The 15334-nt window shown below is 40.6% G+C and overlaps 2 protein-coding genes across 2 annotated transcripts in view; one reads left to right on the forward strand and one right to left on the reverse strand.

Moving 5' to 3' along the window:
* LOC146703610 (rho GTPase-activating protein 44-like) overlaps positions 1 to 7037 on the forward strand; it is a 99831-nt gene extending 92794 nt beyond the window's left edge. Inside the window, exon 22 of the mRNA XM_085466900.1 lies at positions 326 to 7037. Coding sequence (XP_085323026.1) covers positions 326 to 483 — 158 coding nt within the window. The 3' untranslated portion in view covers positions 484 to 7037. The remainder of the gene's footprint in view (positions 1 to 325) is intronic.
* Positions 7038 to 7870: 833 nt separating this feature from the next.
* tex47 (testis expressed 47) lies at positions 7871 to 12576 on the reverse strand. Its single transcript, XM_085466901.1, has 8 exons — positions 12402 to 12576; positions 11055 to 11127; positions 9887 to 9990; positions 9735 to 9799; positions 8931 to 9006; positions 8599 to 8733; positions 8364 to 8511; positions 7871 to 8201 (listed from the first exon to the last, which is right to left on the reverse strand). The coding sequence occupies exons 1-8, from the start codon at positions 12507 to 12509 to the stop codon at positions 8164 to 8166; spliced, it is 747 nt and encodes a 248-aa protein (XP_085323027.1). The 5' UTR covers positions 12510 to 12576; the 3' UTR covers positions 7871 to 8163.
* Between the last annotated feature and the right edge of the window lie 2758 nt (positions 12577 to 15334).

A 15334-nucleotide genomic window follows, 5' to 3' on the forward strand; every position in this document is an offset into this window, starting at 1 on the left:
ACACAAGCTCTCACATTTTTCAAAGTCATCCAACGGGCCAGATTGGAGTCTTCTCTGGGCCAATTCTGGCCCCTGGGCCTCATGTTTGACACCCCTGCCCACCATTAGGGAATGGTGATGTTCAACAGACACATACACTTTTTACACTGTGAATCCCTGTCATGCATTTTTAATTTATTTCTTCACGCTTCCAACCTTGGTTTGGACGTCTGCTGTGTGTGACATCATTCAGCGCTGATGAATCACATCTGGAAGGATCTTTTTCTCTGTTTGCACGGTTTTTATCTGTCTGCTTATCCTCTGCTTGTTCTCTCTGCTCTGCCAGATTCCCTCTGCAACTTGGACATCCCCGTCATTAACATGGAACTGGACAGTATTTTTGACTTGACCCACATCTCCCCCTTCAGGAACTCAGTGGCACAGCTGGAGTCGGCCAACAGCAAAGAGGACTCGGAGGAAGAGTCTGAGAGCACAGTGCTATGACGCCACCGAGTTCCCCCACCCTCTCCGTCAAGCTACTGCTGTGCCGTCTCGATCATTCATTGACCTTTCACCTCTCCAGCTGCATTAACTTCGGCCTCAGCGGCCACCTCTGGACCTCCTCATCACGCCTCACCTGTGCTCGATCCAGAGGGGCCAGCGCGTACAAAAGAAAAAAGCACTTCTATACAGTAAAACAAAAAAATCTGGTGAACACACATACACACGGTTTTGGCGACAGTGTTGTCAGGGGAAGATTTGACATTTTGCATTGGCTGGATGTTTGTTTTTTTTTATTTAACTTAATGTTTTCTTTTTCTTTCTGCCTTATTTGATTCACTTGCAATATTGCCTTTAACCTCACTCACACGAGACTGGAAACAGGCTGCTGGGAGGATGAGTGCTCTTTGCTGCTGCTGCTGCTTTTCATGGGTGAATTTCAGAACAAACTAACACAGTGCTGTATATCTGTCCTGTTAACTTCCTTCTCTCACCGTTCATCTCCTCTTGGCTTGAAACGCCTCTGGCCCCGAATTTCAGTCCCACTTGAGTGTTCACTGTGAGTGTGCCAGTGTGTCGTTTTGGAAAGCGCGCGCGTGTGTGTTTTGCTAGTGTGTGTGACGTGTTAAGTGAAGTGGTAATTGTATTATATGATGTTGCACTGTCGGTGTCGTGGAGCAAAAACAGGAAGGAATGTTTTAGATGTTTAGAAGTTAACTAAGCAGGTTGGGAAGCGGTTAAACGCCCAATCACTCCTTTCTCTTTATAACAAGGCATTCAGTCAGGATATCAGTCACTGGATATTTATTGTTTATACTGTACATTTTCAGAGTGTATGATACGATTAACAATCTAACCCAGATCATATTTTGTATCCACGGGAGAGCTATATAGTTGATGCTGTCAGGGAGCTATAAAGTATATGAGATACATGCTGTAGTTTATGAAACGTCCACCAGTATGAAAAATGAAAAACTCAATTGTGTTTACTCAGAAATATTTTTTGGCAGGACGCAAAGCCGAATGAGATCTTTCATTTTTCTTTGTCGAGTTAGGCGTCATTTCAGTTTCAAGGATGTACAAGTTTGTAACTGTGAAGCCTGGAGTGCATAACCACATCGTTTATTTTTTAAAAATAAAATAAACTTCATCCACATAGCAGTAGCGGAGGCTCTGAATGGCCAGCTCTGTGGGTGGGGTGCCCTGTGGGGTTTTCTTGTGTGTTTCCTTTGTCACGAGACATTAGACAGAAACCTATTAAATATTAAACATTTTGCATTGTTTACTTGGCAGTTTGCTGGCAGGTAGTTGTCCTCTCTTTACTTTTGCTGGGCTCATTGCTGTGCTGTTCCCACTAACTGTTGGTCAGCGCATTAGCTCGATAGCGATTCGATGCTTGTCCTCAAACACTATGCTAAATAATTTGGCAAACCTAATTAATTTATATTGTATCACTTTTGGACCTGCTATCCACCCATCCATTATTTCTCTGCTGCCTACCTGGGTTCAGGCCATGGTAGGCAGAGATGCCCAGATCTCCCAATTTCCAGGTTTTCTGGTGGGAAACCGGGGAATTCTGCAGCCAGCCGAGAGCTCAAATCTGAATAGCGTCTGCTGGCTTTGGGCTAAGGTCGCCTCCCAGTAAGACATGCCGACAACACTTCACTTAGGAGGCATCATAATCAAACCACCTGAGTTGGCAGATCTACTCTGAACTCCTAAATGGTTAACCTCCTCATCCTGACTCTGTAGATTAAGGTCCCAGTCGCACAGGCCTAAAGACCTGTCAGTGATCCCATGGTACCCACCGGTCACTAGGGAAAATTTGTATTCCCCAACTGGTTGCCAAATGGTTGCTAGAAATTGCTGGCAGTCTCTAGGTGAAATTGGTCAGAAAGCGGTATACGGTAATGCACCAAAGACCACCTTGTGATTGCTTTGGTTGCTTGCAGATTGCCACAGTTGCTGAGCAGTAATGAAACTGTGGAAAGTGGGATGCAAAGTGGAAATGGAGATCATTCGCCTTAAAAACAGTTGAAGTAAAAAAGTTTCATGTTTTGAAAGGTGTTGGATGCAGTTGTAAGGCACGACTTTTACTTTGATGGTGAACAGTCTTAGTTTCCTTTCCACATAGGAAGTAGCATGTGCTTCACTGCACTCTGAAACCCAATTGCATGCTTGTGCCATGCAATAATAATTTAGATCAGAGGTTCTTGGTGCAACACCCTCTTTGTGACCAATTTCACCCGTCACTCACCTCCAACGATTCGGCCAATATAACTTTTTCCTTAGCGATCAGTGGTTGCTAGGCAGTCATATTTAGGCATGTGTGATTGCCGTACACCCTTAGCAAGCAATATCATTCAATTCATCTGCTTTTCTTTATACTTTTTCTCTTTTTAGCTCAGTTTTTGGTCTCCACCACTTGATGAGAGAGACATATCTGGCTCTTTAGGTGCCCAACACTCCATTAAATGCACCGGCCAGCTGCTAACTTTGTGTTTCCTGTTAGCTTAGCAGATGTTGTTTGAAACAACACTGATGAAACCAGTAAGACTGACACAGAACGCAAACAACAGGTGGAAAGATGCTAAAAAACAAAGATTTTAGAGATTATGAACCTGCTGTATCACACTCCAGGATTCATACAGTGCAAACTTGTATTGACATATTGAACCATTCTTGGGAAAGAGCAACAGCCCTGACACATTTAACATCCTATCATATCGTAGCAAAGCCAGAAAACAGTCTAGAGACACTTTCAGAAAAAAGGTGCTTGGTCTCTTATAAATAAGCACAGTTTTTCTGTCATTTTCAGCCACATTCACATTACAGTTTATAGGAACCCTGCCTGATGATGCTGATATTTTTGGTCTATTTTAGTGAACCAGAGGCAAGTGCAAAGATATGTGTGTATATGTGTTTATTTTGATGAGAGTATTTATACAGATATATTTCTGAATACTTTTTACTAGGTATGAGGAGCTGTGGTCGTTTCCGCTGCACATGAATCCGAGGAATTTTTTTTCAAGTATTCAAACGTGGGACCAGAATTGCTCTGCTGCCGCATCAAAACCTTTTCAGGAATCGCAGGTTCAGTTTAAGAGGAAACTTGAAAATCAGTTAAACTGGAGTAACAAGGTTTGTGTACGACAGCAGTAGTTTGCTATTTGCCTTGCGGTGGGTTTTTGTTGTGACCTATCCAGATTTATACGACTTTCCTTTTGTCCTGAAAACATCCACTACACATGGCCTCAAAGTCACTGTGCTGCTCTACCTGTGTCTTTCTTTAAAGCGCGATATCACTCACAGGACTCTTGTAAATACCGAAGCCTCTATACAGTTTGTTCTGTATATACTGAAGGGAGAAATTCATATATATATATAAATATATAGATATATACAAATACTGTATTGAAAAGGATAAATGATGATGAACATCCATACTATATGTATAATATTATAATGTTGCTGGAACTAGCACAAGCCTAACATGGTACAGCAGACTGAAAGGTCAAATCTAGTGCTTGTTTTGCAGTTTCTGACCTCAGAATGAACCTCTTGAACTTTTAGATTTGATTTTAGACAACAAAAAAACAACAACACATCACTGCAGCTACGTGAAAATTCAAGACGTCTCGTGCAGCTTTGAGCACATTTCCTGGTATATTTGAGATTCGTGGAAATGTGATTGTGTGTTCTTTAGAAATAAAAATAAGTGTCTGTGGGGTGCTGCAATTGCAGTGACACATCGATCACAGTTTGAAAGGTTTAAACAGACTCTGCATGAAAACTGCTGCATTACTGTCTTTTAGACAGCAGAACCAGACAGCAATGCAACAGAGGTTATATGTTTAAGAGAAAACAGACGTTAAACAACAGTTTCCATAGAACAGATTTTTTTACAAGCAGAAAATTTTAAATTGGTACAAAAAAGAAATACCAGAGGTCATCCAAACCATCAAGATGCTTCTTTTATCTGACTAAAGCTTAATTTATAGTGCTGCATTAACCTGTAGAGACCCTATATCCTCTGGCATAGTCTGGCATCCACCTTGCTGCTGTGGCAACGCAGCCTACAGTGGCGGTAATATGCTCAAAAATGTATATTGATTATTACAAGGATAATGCCTCTGTGAACCAACGTGTAATAGGCTCTAGTTGCATTTAGTGTGCTCACAGTGCTAATTCATTACCCAGTGTTAATGTAACACTGAAAAACAACTCATTTTGACAGTTAATAGAATTGAATATTGGGGAAATGACTCCATTCATGTTTATTTTTTTTATATTACGACTGTAATTCCAACAAGGACATTTTAAACAGTTGGTTTTTACACATCCAGTAGCTGCGGAGCCACATTGCCATTCAGCTGGGCAGGTGTTTCTGGCTCCTTTTTATCTATTTGCTCTCTATTTACCTGTGTTTTCGCTTTCCACCACCTCCTCAGAGGAATGTCTGGCTGTCAAGATACTAAATGCTCCACTGTGATCTCATAGTGACTGGTCCTGAGATCTAGTCTGAACCAACGCTGATGAGAGCAGTAAGATTAAGCAACGCTGGGTCTGATTTACCACCGTAATCGTGTGGTGTTTTTCTCTCTTTCCCGTTGTTCCGCATTTATCAGCTCCAAGTCCAACACAGCAGAGCACTGCAGACACAACAGCGCACAAGTATGATTGTAAAACCACGCCACTCATTATGGCGTGGGAGTCACTAAAGGACCATGATAGGAAAGAGAAATCACACGAGGATCCAGACATTTTTAATTTGTAGTTTTAATTAATAATGCATCACTCATATAGCCTCCTCACTTTGTGGACATAAAGCCGTCATGAGACGTAGATTGATCATGATCTTTGATCGTGTTGTTTCCCTGTACCATAGCCGAGCCTTTCTGGATGCACATAACAGTGAATGAAGCAGCTCTATTACTACGAGACCGAGCCCTTTCTTGCTTTCCTCGTTGGCTAGCTTGTTAGCTTGCAGGTGCTGTGGATGTCTGCCTGTCTATGTCATTTTGATGGGACGCTTGTTGCTGTGCAGACCACAAAGAACACTGGCCAGGCCGAACATTAAGAACCTGTTTAAATGTGTGGCCCGGATTTTAAATTTTCAGGGCCTTGATTTTTTTTTTTAGCATAGGCAGATTCAGCACAGGACTATAAATTAAGCTTCCTCCAAAAACTGTAGAAAAAGAAAGCTTTCTATCACTTAGCACCAAGAAAAGTTGTCAAATCTGAGCAGATTTCTCTGTTATGTTTGGAAAATCCATTTAATTACTGATAAAAACAGTTTCAGATTATTTCCTGGTACTCAAATGATCTTTGAATCTACCAACTTCTTATTTTTTGCCATAAAAGAAATGCTGATTTTGAATCAATGCAGCATGGTTTTACAATATAAATTTAATATTTAGAAAAAAGTTTCTTTTTCAAATTTGCTGTTGCAGTTAGGCTGTGCTGAGGTGAATGGTCTGTCCTGTCTTTGTTTCTGTGTTACAATGTGCTGCTCTTCGTTTTTGTACTAAAGGGTCTCAGATCAAAGCCTGTACATACAGAACACGTCAAACACGACTTTATTAACAATAACCCAGTCGAGCAAAGACAGCCGGCAAGAGATTCCAGAGACAGTTTTCAGTATTGCAGCTTTTGCAAGCATGCCCTTTGAGCACTAAACTTCAAAGGCCTTTTTTTACATCGGTGGAATGTACTGATAGACAATGTCCACCACATAGGTTGTGATAAAGGCGGATTGTGTGTGTTGTGACATAGTTTCAAGAGTAAGAGTGTGCAGGGGTATCAAATATCGACATTGTGCTGTGTGGAAGTCGGAAGCATGCTTTTTAACCATGCCTATGAAATGCGTCTCATCTTTGGTCCTATTTAAATGTGCTTGTATTTATTTTTTATAAGTGAATAGATCGACCTTTGCAAGAAAAGAAGAAAATTCAGTGCTGCCCTTTGACCTTTTTGAGTCAAGCTCCCCCGTCAGTTCTGCTAAGAGTTTATTTAAATCATTCATGATTTCCTGTTTGCTTTCACCACGTATCCTCATATGTTCCACCGGTTTTATCTATAGCAAATCAAGAAAAGCACATAAGACTCCAAACAGACCAACAACGAAACAACATGGAGGATAAGACAGAATAATTCACTTTCAGAGGACTGAACATCTGCTAAAATCAACTACAAATGAGAAAAAAACTGTGACGTGTAGGGTCACGTGGACCCGCGCAGTCTGTAGATTACACTGTGGTGCATGCAGCCATCTCCATTCATCCTTTTCTTTGCATAACTTTAAGTTCCAAGTAACGGGGGCCAAAACAAAAAGGGAAAACGTGATCGATCAAGGAATCTTTTTTTAAAAAGTTCTTTGTGTCAAACTGTAGTGATGCTGTGGACTCTTTAAAGTTTGGAGTACAGATGAAATGCCTTTTCTTGGACTTGCTTTCTCTCAGTCACCAAGTGGAACACAGTGTAAGATAAAATGAGAAAAAAATTAAATTAATCCTCATCCGAATGTTGAAACTATTAAAAATGTTTTTTTTATATTACTCGGATGTTCTGTGCTTTTTGTTCCAAATAAATGTCATTTAAATCGGTGTAACTGATGACAGAAAGGCTTCTGGAATATCAGGAGTGCAAAAAATATTTCCAGCAAGTACAACAGTGAAAAAGGACATTTAAATCCTCACGGGGTATTTCAGAGAACTTCTAATATCACTTCCGCTCACCGATGTTCGGTTTTAGGGAGCCTGTAAGATACTGAACTATAGAACAAAAACTGAAAACTTTGTAGGTAAACTTTTTCTTCACGTTTTTATTAGAAGAGCTCAAGACAAAACATGAAGACCCCTTTGACTGTAGTAAAACAGCTTCCTGTGAGTGTTCGGGACACCACAGCATCAGGAGCCTCTTTACAGCATCTGTCATTTTGATTTAAGGAACGTGGACAGCTGCAGACACCACAGCCGAGCATGAACTCCACCACCTGCAGCTGCTGTGTTTTAAAGTAAATTCTCTGATGGGAGGCACATAGAAGTCCAGACGAACCCATATGATCAGTTTCACAATGTCATTCAAACCAAGGCAGACACAGCGGCGGAAAGTATAATCAAGCCTTAACTGTCCTTGTTAACCTGCATAACCACCAGCTTCTTATACACACATGAAAGCTTCTAATCTGTTTTAACTAATCCAGATTCAAGGAAGTGCCCTTATAAATCTTTAACTGAGCACAAGTATGTGTTAGCAGTAGCAGAATGCTAGCATTTATTCATTTATTGGCATTTATTAACTGAGGATGTAGTGGACCACTGTACTGTGACAGATGACAATTTGCACGTGACTTGTTATAATACAAAAACCTGTTGGAAGACATAAGTGATGTATTTTTTGAATATGTCTTTATTTTAGAATGGGAAAACAATGCCACACTATTAGATTGCAATACATGGCTAGGTACACAGACAATAAAGGGGAAGCAAAGAGTGAATGGATCTTTTGGACACGTACTATTTATCATAAAAGACAGGAAAGGCAGAGGATGTCTGACGACCACAAGTATCACTAGAATAAGTGAACAGTAAGTGCAGCAAATATTTTCAGTGTAGGAACCAAAATCACTACAGGGAAACAGTCAGTCAGGAAACAGTTGGCCTTTGACATTTTGTTCAGGGGTTAAACAGCGGAGAAAAGGTTTCTTGGATTCAGCTGTCCTGTTAAACCATCAGAAAATTGACAGAGTTACGTATGTATCATATCTCCATTCATATGTATCTGATCCAACACAAGGATCAGTGCGTATTTACTAAGTTCCAATATTTTCATATTGGAAATGTTCTTATAAATCTTTACACCAACTGGAAGCTGTCACTTACCAAACTCAATACTGATGTTTAAGGTGGATTTGTACATATCTAGGTACTGCTGCAGGCTCAGGAGTTCCTCTCGACCCAAAAGCCTTTCCAGAATTTTCTGATGGACGATCAGCTGCGGTGTCTCATCCAACACTGACCCAGGAAGAGCCTTAGATTGCAATCATGAAGTCATAGAAAAACTCTGAGAAAGTTTTGGTTTTCAAAACGGAAAAAGATCATCTGCAAAGAAACACACCTTAGATTTTTCAAGCTTTTTGCTCAGATTTTGCAGCGTTGACAGGACGCTGCATACAAGGGTCTCTATGCTGACATCTTCATCCTCCAGTACCTTAACTGCGGGATCCCTGATCACCTGATCTGCACCCAGCACCTTCAGTCACACAGCAATACATACACACAGGAGACAATCAGAGAATCCAATGTCTTGAACTTTAAAAACATGAGATTGGCTACAACTGAAGGTATTTATTATGTCTCATTTATGTACTAAAACGTTTGTATTCTCATAATCCTCTCATGCATTAAAGTACTTCAAGCAATCAAGTGCAAAGATAAAAGACAGCTAACCTTGTAGCTCCACTGCTGGAACAGCCTTCTTTGAGGGTTGTGATCCAAAAACACAATCTTTACTTCCAGCAAGGTGCTAAAAAGGATGTGCTAATAATTATTATGGCTCACACAACACACAACAGCAGGTTGTGTGTGAAAGCTTAAATATTTATTTGCCTGCAGCCAGAACGAGCAGCTGTTGGTCTAAAGCAACAAAAGCACTGTGGGGGTTTGCCACACTGGCAACAGCCGACCAGCTAGAGCTGCTTCATAGAAATATACACAAAAATGCCACAATGGTCCACTGCTGTTGACTGGAAAGATGTGTCAATGTGGTGGCCGTTTTGGAGCGAGGCAACAGCGCCTCATCATTTCAGTCCAGAACTTTCTAATTTTTTTTTTACTAATTGCCATGCAGCTTGAATTATTACAGATGCCAGACATGTATTTATGATAGTTAAGGTTCAAATGCTGTTTTTCATACCAAAAGCTTAGTTTTGACATGTTAGAACAGTAGGAAGCACAAAAGTATGGAATGGTCAGACACTCTGAGCGAGATGACGGCAGCAGAGATGCAACAGCTTTGCGTCTTTATGCTAAAACACACTGCAAGGAGTCGACTGCTCAGACATCATCATAAGCTTTTGTGAATCTGAACTGATGCAAGGCAACCACGGGATTATATTTGCCCTCTCTGTGGGCTCAGTGGCATGAATTTCTTAACAGACAGCAGACAAGCAATAAATATGAGTGAAATGGGATGCACCGTATCTCAGCGTATAATATATATATAGAAGTCACCCGCAGTATGAGAAAGATTACCGGTGTGGCTGTTGTTGCATGACTTTGACGTCTCTCAAAACAGAAGTCAGAATATCCCTGGACGACTGGAAGAGAGAGGCACAGCAAACTTTGAGCACACACTTTCACAAACTTCAGCCATACATTTGTTGTTTCTGTGCAGGAGAACTTACTTCAATGATGTGCAGCAGGTAGGATGGATAAATCAGCAGCAGGCCTGTTATGTGATCCCATATGTACTGTTTGTTCAGCTGAAAGTTGAGATTTTCATAATGAGCTGCGTGGAAACAACAGAAGACAAAACCCTCTTGTTTTAGTGTTCATCATTTTAAAAAGCAAAATGAATGCCTTTAAAGTCTTTTCAAGACCTAATAATTGCAGAATTGTGTATTATATTCAGCCTTTTACAAACGAGCCACAACTACTAGCTAAGCATAAGACCGAACATGGCATATTTCTTCAGTTTTTAGGCCACTGAACAGAGATTCAAGAAGTCCCTTTGATCTGGGGTGAGTCTTTGGCTAAATCAAAGTGAAATTGATTTTACTGATTAATATTCTCTCAGATAAATATCCATCAGACAGACTAATTAAACTTCTTATCTGTGTTCTCTTAGCTGCGATTCCAGAAGTGTAGTAGAAAATATGGCGCTTTCAGATTATTTTAAACTCTGAACACGACCTGCTCTGAACCAAATTATGTGTTCAGAATCAGTTGCCATGGTGATCTAGCCAGGTAAATAAGAGAGCCACCTTCACGGCACAGAAGTCTGACTTTAATCGCAACATAACAAATCCAACAAACCCATTCATCTTGTTTCATAGCACACACTTCTGGTGAGGGTTAAGAGGTTAATTTAAAAAAATAATTTTCAAAAAGAATCTTATTTGCTATAATTTATTTGTTTCATTACTGGAAAATCATTTAAAAAATGAAGACCTTATTTTTTTTTAAGTATCACAGTTTTTAAAAACTCTGTATTCAGGCTTCCTTCTGTTTTCGACACACAGGCACAGCTTTTCCTGGGGGCTTCTGTGGGCTTTCTATTCTAACTTTAGTCAAAGAATTTATTTCTTTTTTACAGGTAAGGCCTGCAGACTCACTCACACATGGAGGTGTGAAAGCTATAAAAGCACCAAACACAGGAAGCGAGACAGTCTTTCACTGCTTTTGTTAAGATTCAACAAGAAGCCTCGGTATTTCAGGGCAGCAAATTAAGTAGGAGTATTAATTTGTCCTGCCAGTATAACAGGATCCTTCCCCTAAAGAAAAACTGGGTTCAGTTGGCATCAGGTGATTAGTCCCTCAGTCTCTGTAGCTCTAAGGTAATTGCTGGCTGACCTCCCAGGTCTGTCCTATCAGCAAGGTCGTGGGGGAGCCGAGAAATCATTATCAGCCGCTGCAGGATGATCTTCTGTGGGGAGAAGGTGGGGGGGACTTAGAAAGCCTGCAGAGTGACAACAGAATAAGCTCTGACATGCAATCCAGGCACAAAAGGAGGATCATTGTCAGGTGCGCATTTAAAATTTAAGGCCGTGTGCCAATATTTACAACCTGAGCTCCTTTCCATATTAAGCTAAATACAAACCACATCATCCCCCAGATTCTTCCTCCGTGTCACTAAGTGGTGAAATAAACTAGTCCTAGTTTCTTCCTCCTCCTTTTCCTCAAAACCCTTTTTCTCCATCTCTTTGCTTTAATCTCCGTCTGACTTCTTTCGCCGTCCGATTGAAGCACTGACTGAGTGAGGGCTAAGCGAGCTGCCCGCCTTCACTGTTTATAAAAGCGCATATCCTAGAAACCTATTGTTCTGCAGGTCCTATTAAACAAAGCCTGCTGCAAAACACACTGGTGCGATTAACACAGCAGCCAATCGCAGAGCACCACAGCCTCATAATCAGGGTGCTTCAACCCCAACAGGAAGAAGGACAGTGCATGTAGGGATGGCAGGTGTCTACATGGTGATTTGCACACACACTCTTACTGTCTATACTATGATGATGCTGATGATGCATTGTCATACTGCAATATTCTGAATGGGTGTAAATGTTGCACTAAAACCTGTATACGTATTCCAGCACTGCTTTTCCAGATGTGCAAGCTGCCATTTCCCTTGGTGCTAAAGTTGATTTTCAGCCTTGTCCCTCATGCACAGAGATTTCTTTGATGGTATTATTTGTAGATGATGAGATATTCATACTCTTTCCTTGTAACTTACTCTTTCATTTTGACTCCATCACTGAGGAAGAATATTCTATAACTGTTCCACAATTTGTAGATGTAGTTTTCTGCCCACCTTTACTTCTGAGAGCCTGTGCCTCTCGGAGTTGCTCTTTTTATACCCAATAACGTTACTGATGAACCTAATTACTTGTAAAATGTTCCTCCAGCTGTTTCTTTTTAGTCCCATTTACTTGTCCAGTCTTTTGTTTCCCCCCTTCCCTTTTTGAGACCTGTTGCTGCCATTAGATCATATTTTTCCTGAAATAGTAAAATGTCTTTATTTAAATCTTTGTTTTCGTTTTCGATCCTAAATCTTGTCCAGCTAACTCTTCACTCATCTGTGTGATGTCATTTAAATGACATTTCATAACACAACGCGTGTATATATACTGCTGCTTATGTTTTGGGGTCTTTCAGCTTCATTTTCACTCACACATCACCCACGTGTCCGTTAAAAACACAAACCTCTCTCACTTTGCCGTAAATCACATCAAACATGGATACTGTGTCTGCATCCTGTGGATCTTTCCACGAAATTGGAAAACCGTCGACATCCAGCTGCGACATGGTCATCTCGACCCTGTTTAGCGGCTCTTGTCCGGTGTGTTGTCCGTTACCATCGCAACACGCTCCTACAGCATACGTTTGACGTCAGTACATACGTAGTCATTAATTACTAGAGTCTGTTCGCTTATTAATACACTTTATTTGTCCCAAGCTTCCCGTTAGAGCAGCCAAAATATGACCCTGAATTTGAAAAAGAAAGAAACAACAACAAAAAACTGAAGGAAACGGATGTAAACAAAAATGTCGACAAAATAAAATAAAAAGTTAAAATGTTGCTTATGTTTAAGTGCTCACATTAATTAACATGCAATGTTTTAAATAAGCATAAACATAAATGAAAATATACATAGGGTAGAATAAAAAGAATAAAATAATAAAGAAAATTAATAAAACAAGTGAAAATGTGAGCAAAATATTTTAAAAATCGTACAAAAATAGCTCAACATGTGAATTAAAGCTAAATAAAACTAAATAAAAATGTTTTACTAAAATAAGGCAAATGCCAGAAAACATTCAAATGTCTCAGTGTAACAAACTAACGTGTGGACTCTGCAGACATTAAGCTGTTATTTCCTGTAAGCTTCCTTTTGACAGCAGAGCTGAGTCTGTGAGCTACCCTCCACCATAGTTTCCAGCGTTTAGATGTGTGTACATTTAAAAAGCTGTTATTTTAGGATTTTACATTCAACAGCTCTTATTTGTTATTTCTTTATCTCAAAATGTTTTAGTACAATGAATAACTAATTTATTTGTAAAAAAAAATAAAATAAAATACAAAAAAACAAAAAAAACCTTGCAGAATCAAAACGTTGATTCATGCAATAATTTTGAGGAACTGTGTTGTAATTTAGCATCTGTAAGTTATTTTCTTCTCTCTCATTTTAATCTGTAAACTATTAGACTAAGGAGCTTGGAAAGAAAAGCGTCTGCACTTCTTTAAGTTTCTTGAAGACGTTTCATCTCTCATCCCAGAAGCTTCTTCAGTTCTTAGGTGCAACTGGTGTAAAGTCCCAGATGGGCGTGTCCCGTAAGAGGGTCATGGGCCCCCAAGTTATTCCTACAACATAACTTAAGATAAGATAAGATAAGATAAGATAGCCTTTATTAGTCCCACACGTGGGAAATTTGTTTTGTCACAGCAGGAAGTGGACAGTGCAAAAGTTATGAGGCAAAAATTAGAATACAATAAGAATAAATACAGTACACAACTGTACAGAATAGAATAAAATATAATACTATATACAGTAGAATAAAATAAAATAAATATACAATAAGATAAAAATAGAATACAAATACAAATACTATATACAACTGAGTAAAAATACAACGATGCCAGAAAGGATTATTGCACTTAGTATTATTGCATATGTATGGATGTGTGTGCTTGATCAGTTAAAGTCTTTATTATGGAGTCTGACAGCAGTGGGGAGGAAAGACCTGCGAAATCTCTCCGTCCCACACCGTGGGTGCCGCAGTCTCCCACTGAAGGAGCTGCTCAGTGCTGTCACAGTCTGCTGCATGGGGTGGGAGACGTTGTCCATCAGGGATGACAGCTTAGCCGCCGTTCTCCTGTCACTCACCACCTCCACTGGGTCCAGAGGGCATCCTAGAACAGAGCTGGCCCTTCGGATCACCCTGTTCAGTCTCTTCCTGTCCCCAGCAGAGATGCTGCCGCCCCAGCAGACCACGCCATAAAAGATAGCAGAAGCCACCACAGAGTCATAGAATTTCTTCAGGAGTGGGCCCTCCACTCCAAACGACCTGAGTCTCCGCAGCAGGTACAGCCTGCTCTGCCCTTTCCTGTAGAGGGCGTCTGAGTTATGAGTCCAGTCCAGTCTATTGTTCAGATGAACACCAAGGTACCTGTAGCTGTCCACAGCCTCAATGTCCATACCTTGGATGTTCAGTGGTTGCAGTGGAGAATGCTTGTGCCTGCGGAAGTCTACCACCAGTTCCTTGGTTTTACTGGCGTTGATCTGGAGGTAGTTCAGCTGGCACCAGTCCACAAAGTCTTGGGTCAGACCTCTGTACTCCTTGTCGTCCCCATCAGTGATGAGGCCAACTATTGCAGAGTCATCAGAGAACTTCTGCAGGAAGCACTGGGTGGAATTGTGGGAGAAGTCTGCAGTGTAGATGGTGAAGAGGAACGGAGCCAGAACCGTTCCCTGTGGGGCCCCCGTACTGCAGACGACCCTGTCCGACACACAGCCCTGAGTCCTCACATACTGTGGTCGGTCGGTGAGGTAGTCCAGGATCCAGGTAGTGAGGTGATGGTCCACTCCAGAGTTCACCAGCTTGTCCTTTAGAACCGAGGGAAGAATGGTGTTGAAGGCACTGGAGAAATCAAAGAACATGATTCTCACAGTGCTTCCAGCGGTCTCCAGGTGAGCGAGGGAACGATGTAGGAGGTGAACTTATATCTCTAAAGAAAAGCATACTTAATTATATGCACGCATTAATTTTTAGATGACTTCAGGCACAATTCAAAGGCTACACAGACTGCTGTTCTAGCCCACTGCCGCCAGGTGATGATAATTTAACATTAACTGAGTGTTATGCGCAGTTCGTGAGCAGCAGTGAAGCTCGCGAGCAAAAAAGGCACGAGTTGATGAAATCCACTCCTAACCATAATTTTACTTTTTATTTTTTATTGCATTTTCTTTTCTTTATATAAACACCAGCCAACCAAAACACACAGCTCTTTACTGTATTAGAAATTAAATATTTAATTTTATCATCTGAGCTGATCTACTCATTATTCACTGACTATGAGGATCTTTCACCTCAGACAAAATAATATTTATTATTATTATTATTATTGTTGTTGTTAT

The sequence above is a fragment of the Copadichromis virginalis genome, linkage group LG8 (genome assembly GCF_057382275.1).
Source record: "Copadichromis virginalis isolate Kocher_CV1m ecotype Utaka linkage group LG8, C_Virginalis_male_GT1.1, whole genome shotgun sequence".
Lineage (NCBI taxonomy): Eukaryota > Metazoa > Chordata > Actinopteri > Cichliformes > Cichlidae > Copadichromis > Copadichromis virginalis.

What these genes read in the sequence shown, in the direction of transcription:
- tex47 (XM_085466901.1), bottom strand. Translation starts at nt 12,509, where the DNA reads ATGACCATGTCGCAGCTGGATGTCGACGGTTTTCCAATTTCGTGGAAA. An exon ending in TGATAGGACAGACCTGGGAG is followed by an intron (nt 9,991 to 11,054) that starts GTCAGCCAGCAA and finishes GTTTCCACGCAG; the next exon opens with CTCATTATGAAAATCTCAAC. An exon ending in ATGCAACAACAGCCACACCG is followed by an intron (nt 9,007 to 9,734) that starts GTAATCTTTCTC and finishes CATCCTTTTTAG; the next exon opens with CACCTTGCTGGAAGTAAAGA.